The sequence below is a fragment of the Haliaeetus leucocephalus genome, unplaced genomic scaffold (genome assembly GCF_000737465.1).
Source record: "Haliaeetus leucocephalus isolate CR32 unplaced genomic scaffold, Haliaeetus_leucocephalus-4.0 Scaffold646, whole genome shotgun sequence".
NCBI classification, from domain to species: Eukaryota; Metazoa; Chordata; class Aves; order Accipitriformes; family Accipitridae; genus Haliaeetus; species Haliaeetus leucocephalus.
In genome coordinates this window covers 3306070-3321061 of record NW_010973082.1, presented here as the reverse complement: position 1 = coordinate 3321061, position 14992 = coordinate 3306070, and the positions used below count along the sequence as shown (strand labels likewise).

Here is a 14992-nt window from a genome sequence, read left to right as displayed (position 1 = left end):
AAAGAAGCTTGTTGGAGATGATCTGAGATTGTACAGATGCAATAGTAGCCTAAAGCTAAAGTTCAAAGTGCACATTTCAAGGGCAAATACTAATTTAAAAAAAGAATTGCATGAAGGTTGTTAAACTTTAAACAAGTAGGGTCTGAAGTAAAATGTGTTTATGTTCATGTAAGATAAAATGATGTCTTTGCTTTGTTTAAGGCAGTTTCCGTATCCAAGGTAAAAACATGAGGAGGTTGTCTGCTGTCATCACTAAAGGATGCTTTGTCAGCCTGAGTGTTGATGATTACTTTCCATGCACTCTCCTCTTATTCATACATTTTCCTCCTTTTAATAAATTCCCTACAGGGTGAGAATGAACTAATTTCATCCAGAGCTGTCTTCCTTTTCATTCCTTTTAGGAATAAGATTTAAATATTGTAAAAATTCCTGACTTTTTTACATGCTTTCAGGAGGTGGATTTTACTTCAAATATTTAGGAAGATGATCTGCAATACATGTGTCATGTAGCATAGACACTTTGGAGTGGCCCTATCATTCTTAACATATGGATAGTCCCTTGATTCTACCAATAGTCCTGTTAACTTCATTAAGTGTCTTGTGGGTGCAGAGGTATGGTATGCCCGCTCATTCTGTGTTACAAGATTACAACACTGGGTGGTGAGAGGACCATAAAGAATTTCTCAGGTTAGAGGCTTCTCTCTCTGTTTTCCCCCTGAGACATAGCCTAATGTCTCTTTTAACTACCAGGAGAAAGGGCTTTTTATTTTCTTGAACTTCACCCACTTCTATTTATTTAGAGAAGAGATTAATATCAAGTTTATTAAAATACAGTTTGTCCATCAGTCTTATCTCTCTGAATTTTGAAACCACTGAAACAAGAATGGGTTTTGATACAAAATTTTTTGCCCAGGGTAGTCCTCCAAAATCTTTGCTCGTTTCCCCTCGCTGCTATGCCAGCCCTTATTGCTCTCCCTTTCCAGCACCACCTGTAGTTGTGTGTTAGTCTATCAGGTCATCTGATGCATGGAAAAATGCTTGTTACTGACCTAGTATCAGTGTGCTCATTACTTTACTTCCTTCAATCTACCTTAACAGATTGCATCTTTTTTTTTTTTTTTTTTTTTTTATTATGTAGGTACCATGGACGGGGTATCAGGGTAGGTTTGCAGTTGACCCTCGAATCATTACTCATCAAGCAGCTATGGCATATAATATGAACCTGTTACAGGCACATGGGCGTGGGTCTCCTATACCTTATGGCCTGGGACATCATTCACCAGTTAGCGTAGGACAACAGCAGCAGCTTCAGCATCAAGACAAGGAGCAACATGAACAAAGTCGAAATGGTTAGTTGTTGAAATTGCATTGCAAATTAGTTCTGTTTTGAGGGAGTTTGTACTTTACATAGGGTGTTGTGGAAAGGATTTTTTTTTCTTTCTTTCTTTCTCTCTTTTAAGTGACATTGAGGGATCTACAGAGTTGGGGAAATAACCTGTGATTTGCCATTACAAATAGAATAATTAAGATAGCGTGAGATTCAAAGTTGGGGGGGGTGTTGAGGGTGTAATTGGTCTGTCGCTGTTCTGCAGTCCACTGGTAACTACTGCTGATGTTATTTGCAAGTTGGAAGAACTACTTAGTGATGATTAATGAACAATGTGCAAAGATTAAAGGAAAAGTGTTATTTGGGTAAATTATATTAAACAGCTATGATGCTGTAAATGCTATACTAATAAGCCTAAATTTTCCTGTGTCTGGAAAAAAACCAACACCAAAATAATCTTTTTTTCCATTTAAACTAATTAATTTCTTGAATGTTTTTAGGTAAAAGTGAAAACACTGCTGGACCTGAAATCAATAAAATTCGAACACCTGAGAAGAAACCTCTGGAATCCAAGCAGGTGGGTTTGTCTTGTTTGGGTTTTTTGGGTGGTTTTTGCTTGCTTGTTTGTTTGTTTTTTAATATTCTTTCTTTTAACGAATTTATTCATTACTGACAAGTTTTTTGTTTGGGTTTTTTAATGTGAATTTTCAAAGTTTTTCATTCTCTTTTTCTAGGTTGAGTTAGAAGCAAATGCTCAGAATAGGAGCCCAGAGTCACGTTCCGGTGTTGGCTATCCTAATGCTAAATTTCATCGCAAAGATAATCTTAACCCCAGGCAGCTGAATCTACATCTCACCCCACCCCACTCACAGTATGCAGTTCCCAATCGCCACTTCCAGCACCTGTCACAGATACCAAGGCAGCCGTATCCTCTGCAACAGCAGCAAAACCTTTTAAGTCAACAACAAAATCATTTGCCTGAACAACAAAACCAAATGCCACCCCAGCAAAGCCAGGTAGTTCAGCAGCATAATCACTTGAATCAGCAGCCTCCACAACCTTCGCAGCTTTCCCCTGCTTACCAGGCAGGCCCCAGCCAATCTTTTTTTAATAATCCAATTCCCCACCGACCACATTCTCCTGCTGTAGATGCTGTGATTTCAGAACAACACCCCCCACCTATGTTACAAGAAGTCAGTAATCCTTTGAGGCCTATTGCACAGCACAACCCTGTTCTGCCACCCCACTTGAACAACTTCATTGAAGAGAGTCCATCAGGAATGCCCTTAGGGGACACTTTAGGTAGGTGACTTTTCTTTATTTAAATTCAGAGTGTGCAATTATAACTACATTGAAGTGAAAATGAAGGAGGTATTTACCTTTTCAGGCATATTGCTCTGAACTGGGTCATTATTGGGTTAGTTTCCAAAAGTAATGTCATTGAGCATAATTTGCTGCTTGAGGCATGTTTGAATATTCAGCACTTTATTAGAAGATTCATGTTTATATGATTTTCCATATGATTTAAATAACCAGGTTATACACTGCAATGCAGTTAGTATCTAATAGGCCCTGGAATATACTGTATAAAAAGTTTTCTTTTTTTTCTGACATAAAGATCTTTAAAAAGGGGCATTAGATAAATTTTTTTTTTAAAACTATTTTTATAGATCGTATGCATGGAAATGTAGCTTTGGAAACAATAAGGCAGCAACAACAAGCCAGGTTACAGCAATGGAATGAACATAATGCCTATCTCAGTCAAGGCACTATTCCATATCAACACCATCACCATCCTCATCTACCACATCTTCCTCAGCAACCAATTGGATTGCATCAACAGCAGCAAGTTAGGGCAAACTGGAAACTTGCCAGTAATACAGAAGATGAAACAGAGGCAACATATTCAAGGTATTTGTTTACTGAGTCATCAGAGCTTGTATAAAATTGAGCAGTGGGCACCTATCTGTAACACTGTGATCAAGTGCAAGACACTTAAAGGTATTGCTTTTTGCTGCTGTTATTATGAAGGTTAAAATAGTCAGCAGGCTGACTTACAACTATGCTTTTATTATGTGTTATGCTTTATTCTGTTAGTATATTGGGTAGTAAAGCTGTAGTGGAAAAAATACTTTTATGGAGCTTTTCAGTGCTGTATTTATGGAATAAGGAATGGGTAGAGAGTAACAACCTTGTATTTATAAAAGAGGTGTCTGAGTGTAGTTAAGGCCTATTTAAGTTGTAAATTCTTCAAATTGAATTAGCAGTCTCAGATTTATGTGCTTGAAAAGAAACAAACCAACCCCTCCCCAAACACTGCTCCCAATAAAACTGAAATTTTTCTTCCTTTTCAAAAAGCCTTTGCTTTTAAAAGCAGATTAAAAAAAAAAAAAAAAGCTTATATTTGAGATGGAGCATTAGGGGGCAAGAAAGGAAGCTGTTGAACATAAACAGAAAAATGGTTCCAGTGGTCATCAGCTTTAATCATGTATATTGTAAAGGCTGGATTTTTAAATTGCCTCTGTTTACTGTCATCTCCCACTATGCTTTATTTTCCATCTGATTTGTTATAGCCATGATAAAGCATCTAAATGCTCTCTTATCTGACTCTGTGAAGTGCTGAATTGAATATTCTTGACCTTTTGAAGAAATTTGGAAGTATATTGTGCAAGTGAGGGGAATCTCCGATTGTTCTGGTTTTTGCCTTTTAAGGGGTTAAAATTTTCTTTAACTATGTGAAGTTTTTTACTTTGTATAATAAAGCAGGAAATCCTTACCTTAGTTGTCTCTTAAGAGATAACAAAAATTTATGCTTCTGACTGAAAAGGAAATCTCAAGAGTTATTAAAACTTTGAGATGATTCAGGTAGGTATTTCATCCAATTAATCCTCTTGTGCCTAATTTCTGATTGCTCACAGTCATATCCTTTGAAGTTAGGGTCAGTAAGCGCAAAGATGAGTATATTTAAATTCAGTGTTTTGTGCTTTGAGTTTTCTCCACCTCAAAAAGAGTGGGATTTCAGCAAAACATTTTTTCTTTTTCTTGATACATTTGTTCTGTCAATACAGATTCCAGGATTTGCTCAGAGAACTGTCACACCGTGATCAAAGTGAAAGTCGGGACTTAGCTGAAATGCCACCCCCTCAGTCAAGACTGTTGCAATACAGACAAGTTCAGCCCAGAAGCCCACCAGCACTCCCTTCTCCTTCCTGCAACTCTAACCACAGTGGTCACTTTCCTAACTTCACTGAAAACAACAGAGACATTGAAATACCCAGTAACCCAGCATTTCAGCAGCATTTACCCCAAATATACAACCCCCCTTTCTCAATGCCATCTGAACATATAACCCCATCTCCCTTGAAATACCTGCAGCCTGATGGATCGTGGACTTATGCTAACCTACAGCAGAATCACCTTATGGGGCAGGGCTTTCATTATGGTATACCTCCATTGCCCCATAGGTCGCAACAAAACCCTTTTATACAAATCCAGAATCATCAGCATGCAGTCGGTCAGGAGCCATTTCATCCACTCGCATCTCGAGCAGTATCTGCTTCTTCGCTCCACAGCTTAGAAGAGGTAGGCATTTTTGTCTGCATATGCAACTGTCATGTCATTTTAATATCAAATTTTATTTTGAAGTGGTTATGAGTGCAAAATACCTCATGTATTAAAAGCTCACACTGGGAATTTCTGTGAGGTAGAAATTTTCTCTACATCTTCGCTGTTCATCCTGTGCATATTCGTGGTTCTCATCCCTGCAGGTATAACATTTTCTGTACTAAACAGGAGGTCTTGGCTTTTTGAATGTTGCTCTGAGTTTTCTTGCAATCATTGCTCTATTATCTATATGCCATTTATCTGGAGTGCAAATTAACCGTACCCCAGGTGAAAACTCATGAAGTGACTCTCTGGAAAGTCAGCTTGAATAAGCCAGCCAGTTGGCTCAGTATTAAACTGAATATGGTTGAGTTACTTTTCGTACGAACTTGAGACCAGAGCAGTACGATTGTTTCAACAGGGTACAAAACCTGATTTAATAAATCCCAGCTGGCCTGAGAGAATTCTGTGTAAAGCCATGCTGTGTTTTTTGGGGGCTCAAACTGTTGGAAATCAGTGCAGAGATATCCAGCTGTGTTGCATGAATCTGGGTCCAGCGCAAACCCTGCCAACACCAGAGCTAGCTCTGTCCCTCTCGATCTTTTTTATTCTGGACTCTTAAGGGTGTGTGTTATGGGATGCAGACTATGCAAGAACGTATAGCTAGGACAGGTCACGTTTTGAGCAGGAGTTTTTAATCCCTGTTGGAATCTGGAGTGCTAAGGAGTGTATGATATGTAGACATGGAGTATGCTGGAGCCAGGTTGTATTCCAGGAATGTCAGAATTAATATTCTCAGATAATCTTGCACTGACTGTGTGTAACCCAATATTTGTACATAAAGTTAAGTGGCTTGTTCTGTGATGCATTTCTGTCAAGGTTTTTATAGAAGATGTGGGGGTATCCCTGCTCATCGCTATCCCACATAATACATATTTAATTGTCTTTCGACTTCTGAAAATGGAAAATATTTAGTTTAAGTGCCTGAGCAAAATAACTAAAATTGAATTCCAGTGCATTTTACAAGTTTCTGTCTTGTACGGATCCAGAGAGGTTAATGGAGTCCTCAGGCCCAGCTAGAGCTGTAATAAGGTTTGGTTTTATAGACATTTAGAAATTCTATGTCTTGGTCCATTAAGCCATACCACCTTGTATAAAATCTAGTACTTTGTGACAACAGTTAATGCTGTCAGTGCAGCGGGACATAGGAACAATGGCTTTTCAGCAGTAATAAACTAATAAATATTCCTATAGAGTTTGTGACAGCTCCAGCTATCTGAAGACGAGTGAGCCTTTATGTAATTAGTGCAAATTCATTTTAGTTCTTATTTCTTCTTCCTGTCAAAATATGTGACAGAAGTGCCAAATACAGCGAAAGTGTTACAAGACAGAGACTTGCTTGTAAAGTTTCCAAGACTGCTAGTTCAGCTGGTAGGTAGGACTGAATACACAAAGAAATGCAAAAAAAAAAAATGCAGTTTTAGGTGTATTTTTAACAGAGATCCCTCATATAAGGCGGGTATCAGGGGAGATGTAATGACTTTTAGTATCCTTACTAAACTTTTTTCTCAGTCACCATTTATAACTGTTCATTGACTTGATACTTGAAAGCTTTTGCATGTGTTTAGTCAAACCAGATTTGAACTGCGTATCAAAGGGAATGCTTAAGTTATTCTGTCTGGTCCTTGGCTTGCAAGTGTCCACAACTTTGATAACTTCCTGATTGCTTACCAAAATTGCCCATTAAACTCAATAAAAAAATATACTTTTGGTTGTGATTCAGGCAGTAATTTCTGAATTTTGTTGTTTTTGTTGTTGAAGAAGATCCTCAAGAGAGTAGAGTGACAGGATATCTAAGTGCTGTTCCATTGATATATCATAATAGTGTGGTGGCTATAATGAGATATTACAGTTTTCTTTCATGCACTCTTTTTTTCCCCTGTCTGCGTTTTGTGGATGATATAATAACAATATTGGGGCATTGCAAGCAAGTTATTTGACGTTCATTTAGCTAATTTCTTATGACATTTCATTAGGATGTTTACTTTTCCCTTTACCAGATATAGATTTACTTCTACGACTTTTCTGTTATTTGTGCTCTTGTTAGTACAGTGCAGAAGGGAGCAAATACTGTGTTTATTTTTTAAAAAATATATAAACTGTAATACGATAGACTTACTTTGAATCTTGAGAAAGTTTAGCGTGTCCTTAAATCTGAACTCTTCAAGCCAACAGGTTAACTAATGGACCTCCTGCCATTTTCATGTACATGATCTACAGGGTTTTTGGAAGCAAGTAACTTCTGTGTTTTCAGATAAAATTCTCTGCATTATTTCTCCTCTTTTGTGTGGATGTACACAAAATCCAGTATACAAATGTATCAGGCTTCCCCAGATCCTGGTATACAAGTCACTTATTTGTCCTTTGAAACTGAAAGCCATTTTTTTCCTCTCTACATTGTAATTGGAACATTTTCTCTTGCTCTTGTATGTTTCTGTGCTTCCTTTGCTTCATTTGTAAATGCTGGGTATCTTCCTCCTCACTATGTGATACATCTCCCACGTAGGAGTGCGAGATGTAAAGGCTGAGAAAAATTAAGCAATCTCAGTTGACACTTCTTGCACTTCCTTTAAAATTCTGTGTCTGGTTTGTGTGATTAAAATACATTATCAGAGACTGCAATATACAACATATAACTTGAAATGTATTAGATTTTTTTTTCTAAATGCAAGGGACTTCTTTTTTTATTTGTAAGGCATTGCAGGGAAAAAAATTGGATGGAAAAATGGTATTTGATACATGCAGTTGAATAAAAGGAGCAAAAGGCCTCTTTTTTGTTTTGTTTTTTTTGTTCACAGTATGAACCAAGAGGACCAGGCAGGCCGTTGTACCAAAGAAGAATTTCCTCTAGTTCAGTCCAGGCTTGTTCTGAAGAATTAAGCACTCCTCAAGACAGTCTTGGTCAGTGTAAAGAGCTTCAGGACCACAGTAACCAGTCATCTTTCAACTATTCATCACCTGAGTTGTGGATAAACTCCTCCTCCTCTGCCCCATACCCAAACATTCCATGCAATGGAGCCAACAGAGCAGTTCCACCCCGGGAGTTGTTAGGTAGGTACAGACGTGATATTTGCTTCTCTTCTTCTCTGTCTGCTCCATTAAGTAGACTATTTAGGCTGGAGTGAGCAAGTCTAAATGAAAGGGTTGGTTGGTTGTTCGTTGTGTTTGGGTTTTTTTGGTTTTGGGGTTTTTTTGTTGGTTTTTTTTTTAATTTTCACAAAATATTTTCTGCTGTCTCTTCAAATCCTGAAACTTATTTAAGCAAAGATTTTTTGAAATATTCATTGTTTTAGTAGTTAAAGGTTTGCTTAGAATAATCCTGTTTTCATTTGCTATCTTGTTCACATTTGGTTACATTGCTGATGTCCAAGGAAGAATACTGTTGAGTATTCCTCGTCTACAAAAAGCAACACTGCTTCGTCTTCTCACAAAAGTTCTAGTAAACCCACATATTCTGTTACAGTGGTTTCAAGTGCAACTGAGTTTTTGCTAAAAGGAGCTAAGGTAACTGGTGGGATTTATTTGCAAGATAGATTATTTGTTTTCAGAATCCTTGATATTTCTTGTTGATATTACTGTCTGGGGGAGAAACAACATAAACTGAATTAGTAATCTCAGTGTATTTCCTAGTAAATTCTGGTACTTCATCAAAGTAATGATGAAGTTCAAACTCTCACCGTGGAAGAATTGCACTGGAACCTGGCTTCCCTGGTGGTAGTAGCAATCTCTCTGCTGATTGATTTAGCAGAGAGAAACTAAATTAACTTTTCAGTGATTAAAAAAAGCTGCAAGTAGGGCGTTGGAGCAGTGCAGCTATTCTTCTGTTCTCCATATCTTAATGTTTGTGAAAAACAAAATTACCAGGATAGTACAGTTTCTTCTCCATGATTTTGCTTTAAGGATCTCCAAAAATAATTAAAATAAAAATTAATAAAAATATGAACAATCCTCCAGTGCAAATATTAAAAACATTTAATAATGTGAAAAAATATTTATAAGCTGGTTTTATTGCCCTTAAAAGATCTAATTGCTTTTGGACAAATTTTATAAACCTGATATATAGTAATTGTGAAGTAGAAACATGCAGTGTAGACTGAATGGAAACAAAGCAGTTTATATCACCAACAGCACTTAAGAGTTAGGTTCCTAATGTGCATTTTCATTTACAAAGCATGAAAATGTTATTTTACAAAACCAAACTTATGGCAGCACCTTTTGTGCTAAGTTCAAACCTTCAAGTTCCGGGCACCTCCTTCAATCTATTTATATTTTTACTGAAAATCAAGGAGCTGAATGCATGATATTATGTGTCATCAAGAGTGGCATTCATCTCTGAAGTTGCTCTCTAGACTCTGTGGTTATCTAATAGGAGCTCAGGAGCCCTGGCAAAATTACGTTGGGATCAGCTGATACCACATTTCTTTGCTTTAATGTAGAGGTTAAGAACATGTGAGTAAAATCCTCAGAGGAAATGCGTGTATGTAAAAAGGACCGTATCTATATATTTGCTGTCAAATAGTAAATCCTGAATGAAGGGGGCAAGTTTTGACTAGTATCTGCATTTGCTATGAAAATATTTTTTACTGTAGTTAAGCATGGTTTCTGTTTTGTAAATAAATGTATATGCAGCATTGCCCTGTATCTAATAGTTCATGCAAACAAATCTCCATTTTTATGGCTGCTGTGCTTTTCTGCATTTACAGCTCACTGCCTATGATGATCATATTTAAAGCCCAAATGCGTTTTATAGTGCTAAGGGTTAATGACCAGTAACTTCACTGTTTCTGGTTACTATTGATTTTTATCCATGAAATAAAAACCCATGAGAATGAGATGCTATGAACTAGTCCTGTGCCTGTATTCATTGCCTGAGAGTGAGCAATCATGACACCAGAGTGTTCAAGGGCTTATATTTCCTGTACATCAGAAATGGCTGCAGCACAAGTATTGGGTTATATCAACGTGGATTTATGGAGTGCAAGGAGAGCTGCTGTAAATTGCTCAGTGTTGTTATACGCAGGCACTTTCCAAAATTGCCATCTGAAGACTTGATTTGCATTGCTTTTCCTGTTGATAGAAGGAAAATTATTTAAGTTCTTACTCAAGGTGTTTATTTCATATTTTTTCTTCTGGTAGGCACCTCGACCACACATAGCTTTCACCTCTGGCCCTGCTTTTCATTACTTCTCTCGAGTGCTACAGTTATTTTTGGGAGGCTTTTTTTGCTTGTGTTCTAGGGTGTTTTTTTTAATCGTAACAACGCTAGCAAAACTGTTTTGCTTATGTTCTTTCCATATTCATTCTTCTACCGGTTGGATTTTGCACCACCGCCCCCCCTGCCCCCAGTGTACTTTATCAAAACCAAAACCCTGTGTGTGACCCTTCCAGTGAGAAACTTAACTATATACTTTATGTTTTTATACTTTATGTTTTTCTACTTTTGTACTCATTTGATGGTACATTTTTGTATGTGCACTTAAAAAATAACATTATACATTTAAAGATTGAAATAATTACAGAATATATCTGTTGCCTAACTCCTTGCCTATTTTAGATAGAATGTATACCTGCATTTCAGTGTAAAGTTTCTCTAGCTATGTAAGACAACAGCAAAATTCTCCAGACGAAAGTAAGATACCTCCTGAGGATTCAGGAAATTCACTTGAAAGCGGTTTTATACCTATGGTTTAAAGCACCATTTTTTCTGGTAGTTAGAAGAGTTGTTAAATGTGGAGCAAGAACATATCAATTAGCAGGAATGCATTCAGACTAAAATATCAATGATTAGTTGGTTGGCATTCAAGAGTCTGAATTGCTGTTTGAGAATGAATTATATATGGTGCTGTAAATTTTAATTTTAGCCTATTAAGCTATGAAGCAAGAAGAATGAAATACTCTTTGTGCTGTCTCAGTGGATAAAGTGTTTAAATTAGAGTATATCCCATTCTGAAGCAGCTTACCTTCAGTGCATCTGCTAAATCCGCCTGTGCAGAATTGCAGGTTCAGTGTTACGAACTCTGTAGGTATGCGCGCATGGAGAATACGTTTAATAATGTCAGTGTTCTTGGCATTGCTGACAAGGATAATACAAGATCCAGTAGCTGGAAATGAAGCTAGATAACTTAATAATAGGAAATTTCCTAGGACCCAGAGTGACTAAACACAGAAAATTGGGTGGGGGAAGGTTACGAGAAGTAGTTTCAGTACCCCTCAGGACTTGCTTTGAGATAGATTTCCTAAGACAGAGCTGTTCATTTAGACAAACTCTGGTTACTCCTTTCACAGCTCCACCGAAGACGGTCAAGCCCCCAGAGGAACACCTGAAGGCCGAGAACATACAGCTATCCAATTCCTTCAACTACAGCGTCCTACAACATCTTGGCCAGTTCCCACCTCTCATGCCCAACAAGCAGATCGTCGAGTCGAACAGCAACAGCCAGCAGAACGCTGGTGGGAGCAAGCCTGTCATGTCCTACGCAAGTGCTCTGCGGGCTCCGCCAAAGCCCAAACCTCCTCCTGAGCAGACAAAAAAGAATAGCGACCCTTTGTCTTTGTTTCAGGAACTTAGCCTAGGTAGTTCATCAGGTAGCAATGGCTTTTACTCCTATTTTAAATAATCAGATTATTTTTTTTAGAGAGAATTTAATTTTTATTTGTGTCAGTAGATCTAAGATAGTTGGGGCTTCACCTGTAGTTGCAAATATTCCCTTTGTTTATATTAGTAAATATATCCTCACTTAATTGCTTTGCTGCTAGACTTGCAACTAATTTTTTTAATTATATTCCATTATTTTGCATTTTTTGATGTGGGTCGGTTTTTTGGAAGCTTTTATGTAGGAAAACACACACATGTTATTTTTTAATTTGTGTAATGTTAATGATATGTTGCATTAAACTAGCAGCTGAGAGGTTACCTGTACAACTTTAAAAAAGGAAAAAAAAAAAGAAAAAAGAAAAAAAGGAAAAAAAAAGTTTGTCTAAATTGTATTTAAGAAGATTGTAAGTAGCATTTACATTTATTCAATAACATTAGCATACTATGCTGGGTTTCTGTACCAGAAATGGCCAGTTAATGTAAAAATGTATGTTATTTCTGCTTAAATTCATTTAATTTTTTTTTTTTTAATAAAGGTGCAGCATCTTCTAAATACTTTCAGTTTTATCAGCTTTTTTGTGAAGGGATGCTGCATTCTCAGACTTTTATAGTTTTAGATTCTGTATGATGTGGTATTGTATTTTCCATCCACTGTAGGGTAAAGTAAAGGCATTCTTTGCAGACACCTATGCCATTGTTTGGAAACATTCAGATAAAAAGTATTGGTATACTTTAAAAAAAAACTAAAAAAACCCACAAAAAACAAAAAACAAAACAAAACAAAAAAAAAACAACCCCCCCCCCCAAAAAAAAAAAAAAAAAAAAAAAAAAAAAAAACAAAAATTTTATTTTTGGACAAGCTAGTAATATAAGCTTGTTTGAAAAGTTAATTTGATAGGTTTTTTAAATGAATCATGAAGCTGAAAATAAATTTTTAGGTATGTTGGTGCTTAGTAGATTTAATAACTATTTTAAAAAAATGCGTGAATTTAGTAAAATACTTTTTTGTTTGTTTGTTTAATTTTTTTTCCACTATGCATGTGTAAATGTTTGTAATCTGGCTTTTTCCTCCCCCCTTCTCCAGTGGTATAAAGAATTGTGCCGCTTTAATTTTTTTTTTTTTTCCCCCCCGGTAAAACTTTTGGTACATTATTTGATGTTTACATTAAAATGTGACATTATACAAGGAAATTCAGATATTTTGCTAACTGTTTTGTTTGAGGAACATCATTAAAGAAGAGATTTAATGTTTGTCAAAGCTGTATCCAAATTAATCTAAATCTTTTGGGGATAAGAATGGTTACCAGGTCATTTATCTCTATGAGTTCTGCTAAGTTCTCCACAAACCTGGCCCTTTAGGAATACAAACTGGAAAAAAAAATTTGAAATTATGGGCTATTTAAAAATTAAAGAAACAAATGTGAATGAAAACTCAGAAGATAAACTCAGAAGATAAACTTTGTCCATAAAGGTTTCTGGTCTTGCACACTGTTCATACTTTTGCAGCTGGGGAGATAGAGAGGGTATTTGTGTAGTTCCTCCAGATAAGTAGTCCTCCTTTTACACTTGAAATAACTTTAAATATTTTACAGGGACTGAGCTGGGTATAGTTGCAGTATTCTTCCGCTTATTACATACAAGAATTAAAATTTGAGAGCTGTGTGGTGTGATTTCAGACTTCTTACAGCTGTCCATGGGACACCTTACTAATGAGCAGTGGCTGCTGCTGTATTCAATCAGATTTTTGCTCTGGTTACAATCAGGGTTTTTTTGCATTTGACTTCATGTTTTAAGGCAAAGGTCTTTATGTAATGGGGTTGATTTAAACTCAGTACACTGCAGAGGTTTGCATATAAATTTTTTATTATAAATCTTTGCTGGTTTATGATTCAGAAACTTATCTGAAAACTTTTTCCTTCTTTTTGCTGTAAAGAAAAGCATGCATAACTCGTTAATTTATTTCCTAATGTCTATACCAAACAGAAGATGCTGGGGGAGGGGAAAGCCCCTGCCAAGTTATGCTTAGCACTTCAGCATATGGCATCAAATCAAGAGGACCCAAAAATGAGTAGAGGCCAAATTCTGCAACCTTGAATCAAGCAAAAATACTGTTAGAATGGTTTTTTGCCGAGCTGACGGCTGCAGAAATAGGTCCACGGGAAATTCATTTGCAAGGGCCGGGCGTGTGCTCAGTGTAAGTTAGCCTCAGTCTTTTTATTTCAGCAGAACTGTGCCAGTTCTCCTCCACAGAGCACCTGGCACTGCTCTGAGAGAAGAAGAATCTGTGTGCCTGAATGTTGTAGTCTGTGAAGAGTTCTTGATGAGATGTGCAAGGCTATGACAGAGGAGAGGTAGGGTTCAAATGCACTTCACTTCGCCGAGTCGGCATTGTAATTTCAGGGGTTTCAAAATCACTCATTTATATGGAGCAGTCTTTTGATTCTGTTCACCATATTTGAATATTAAACTAATAAACATCACTTGTTAATTTACTGCTATCTGTCAATTAGTTAAGGGGGAGATGGTCACATCTCGCCACAATTTATTCTGGTTTACGCTGGCATTTTATCTACACTGAAAATATTATGGTTAAAGGAGCATTTTCTCTCTGACTTACAATTTCACTTCTGTAACTTTATGAAAATCCCTGCTGGTTTTGGTTATAAATTTTCATAAGTGCTCTCACCCTGGAGTTTGAGGATGGTATGGTAGAGAACTGCTGACTATCAGCTTTGGACATGTTTAGCATGAATCAGTTACATTTCTTAGAGTTAATTTTTTTCCAAAAGATTATTTATTTTGGAATGTCTTCTCTATAGTCCTGAGTGGAATCTTCTGTTTTTAGAGCAAATCATCCAATGTTAATTTGAAGTCATAGATGTTAAAAAAACCAAAAACCCAAACTGTGTTGTAAACTCTTCTAGGGCTTTAATCGAACTCTTATTGAAATCAAATTAAGCCTTACAGATGGCTCCAGCAGGCACTGGCTTGGGCCACCTTGTGAATATATGGAGCTGTTGCAGTTACAGTGAAAATTCAAAATTAGGAGTTTGGTTTGTATAAATTGTCTCAACTCGGAGGAAACTAATGGAGGCTTGGGCATATACATCAATTGAGTATTTGGCTCCTTGACTTTTTTATACTTAAAAATACAATTGGTGCCAAATCCCATGCTCCTTGTCCAGGAATAAACCACCATTGTTTGTGGAAAATTTAAATGACAAGGTCATCCGGATCTAAATTTAGAAGCTTGTATTGAATATTAAGAATAAGTTCTGGTTTTATTTTCTTTAATTCCAGTTTTTCATGAGAAAAATCTGGATGTCTCATGGGAGGTTGTCAGTGTGGTGTTAAGAACTAATAAAGAATTGAGAGAAAGATTTAAAAAAATTATTTGGACTCTAAAA

The 14992-nt window shown here is 36.6% G+C and overlaps 1 protein-coding gene across 3 annotated transcripts in view; it reads left to right on the top strand.

Moving 5' to 3' along the window:
• HELZ (helicase with zinc finger) overlaps positions 1-12956 on the top strand; it is a 90531-nt gene extending 77575 nt beyond the window's left edge. For all 3 annotated transcript variants that reach the window (XM_010578605.1, XM_010578604.1, XM_010578603.1), the window contains exons 25-31: positions 1139-1349; positions 1828-1904; positions 2062-2629; positions 2998-3238; positions 4396-4909; positions 7789-8041; positions 11276-12956. In XM_010578605.1, coding sequence (XP_010576907.1) covers positions 1139-1349; positions 1828-1904; positions 2062-2629; positions 2998-3238; positions 4396-4909; positions 7789-8041; positions 11276-11607 — 2196 coding nt within the window. In that variant the 3' untranslated portion in view covers positions 11608-12956. The remainder of the gene's footprint in view (positions 1-1138; positions 1350-1827; positions 1905-2061; positions 2630-2997; positions 3239-4395; positions 4910-7788; positions 8042-11275) is intronic.
• The last annotated feature ends 2036 nt before the right edge of the window (positions 12957-14992 follow it).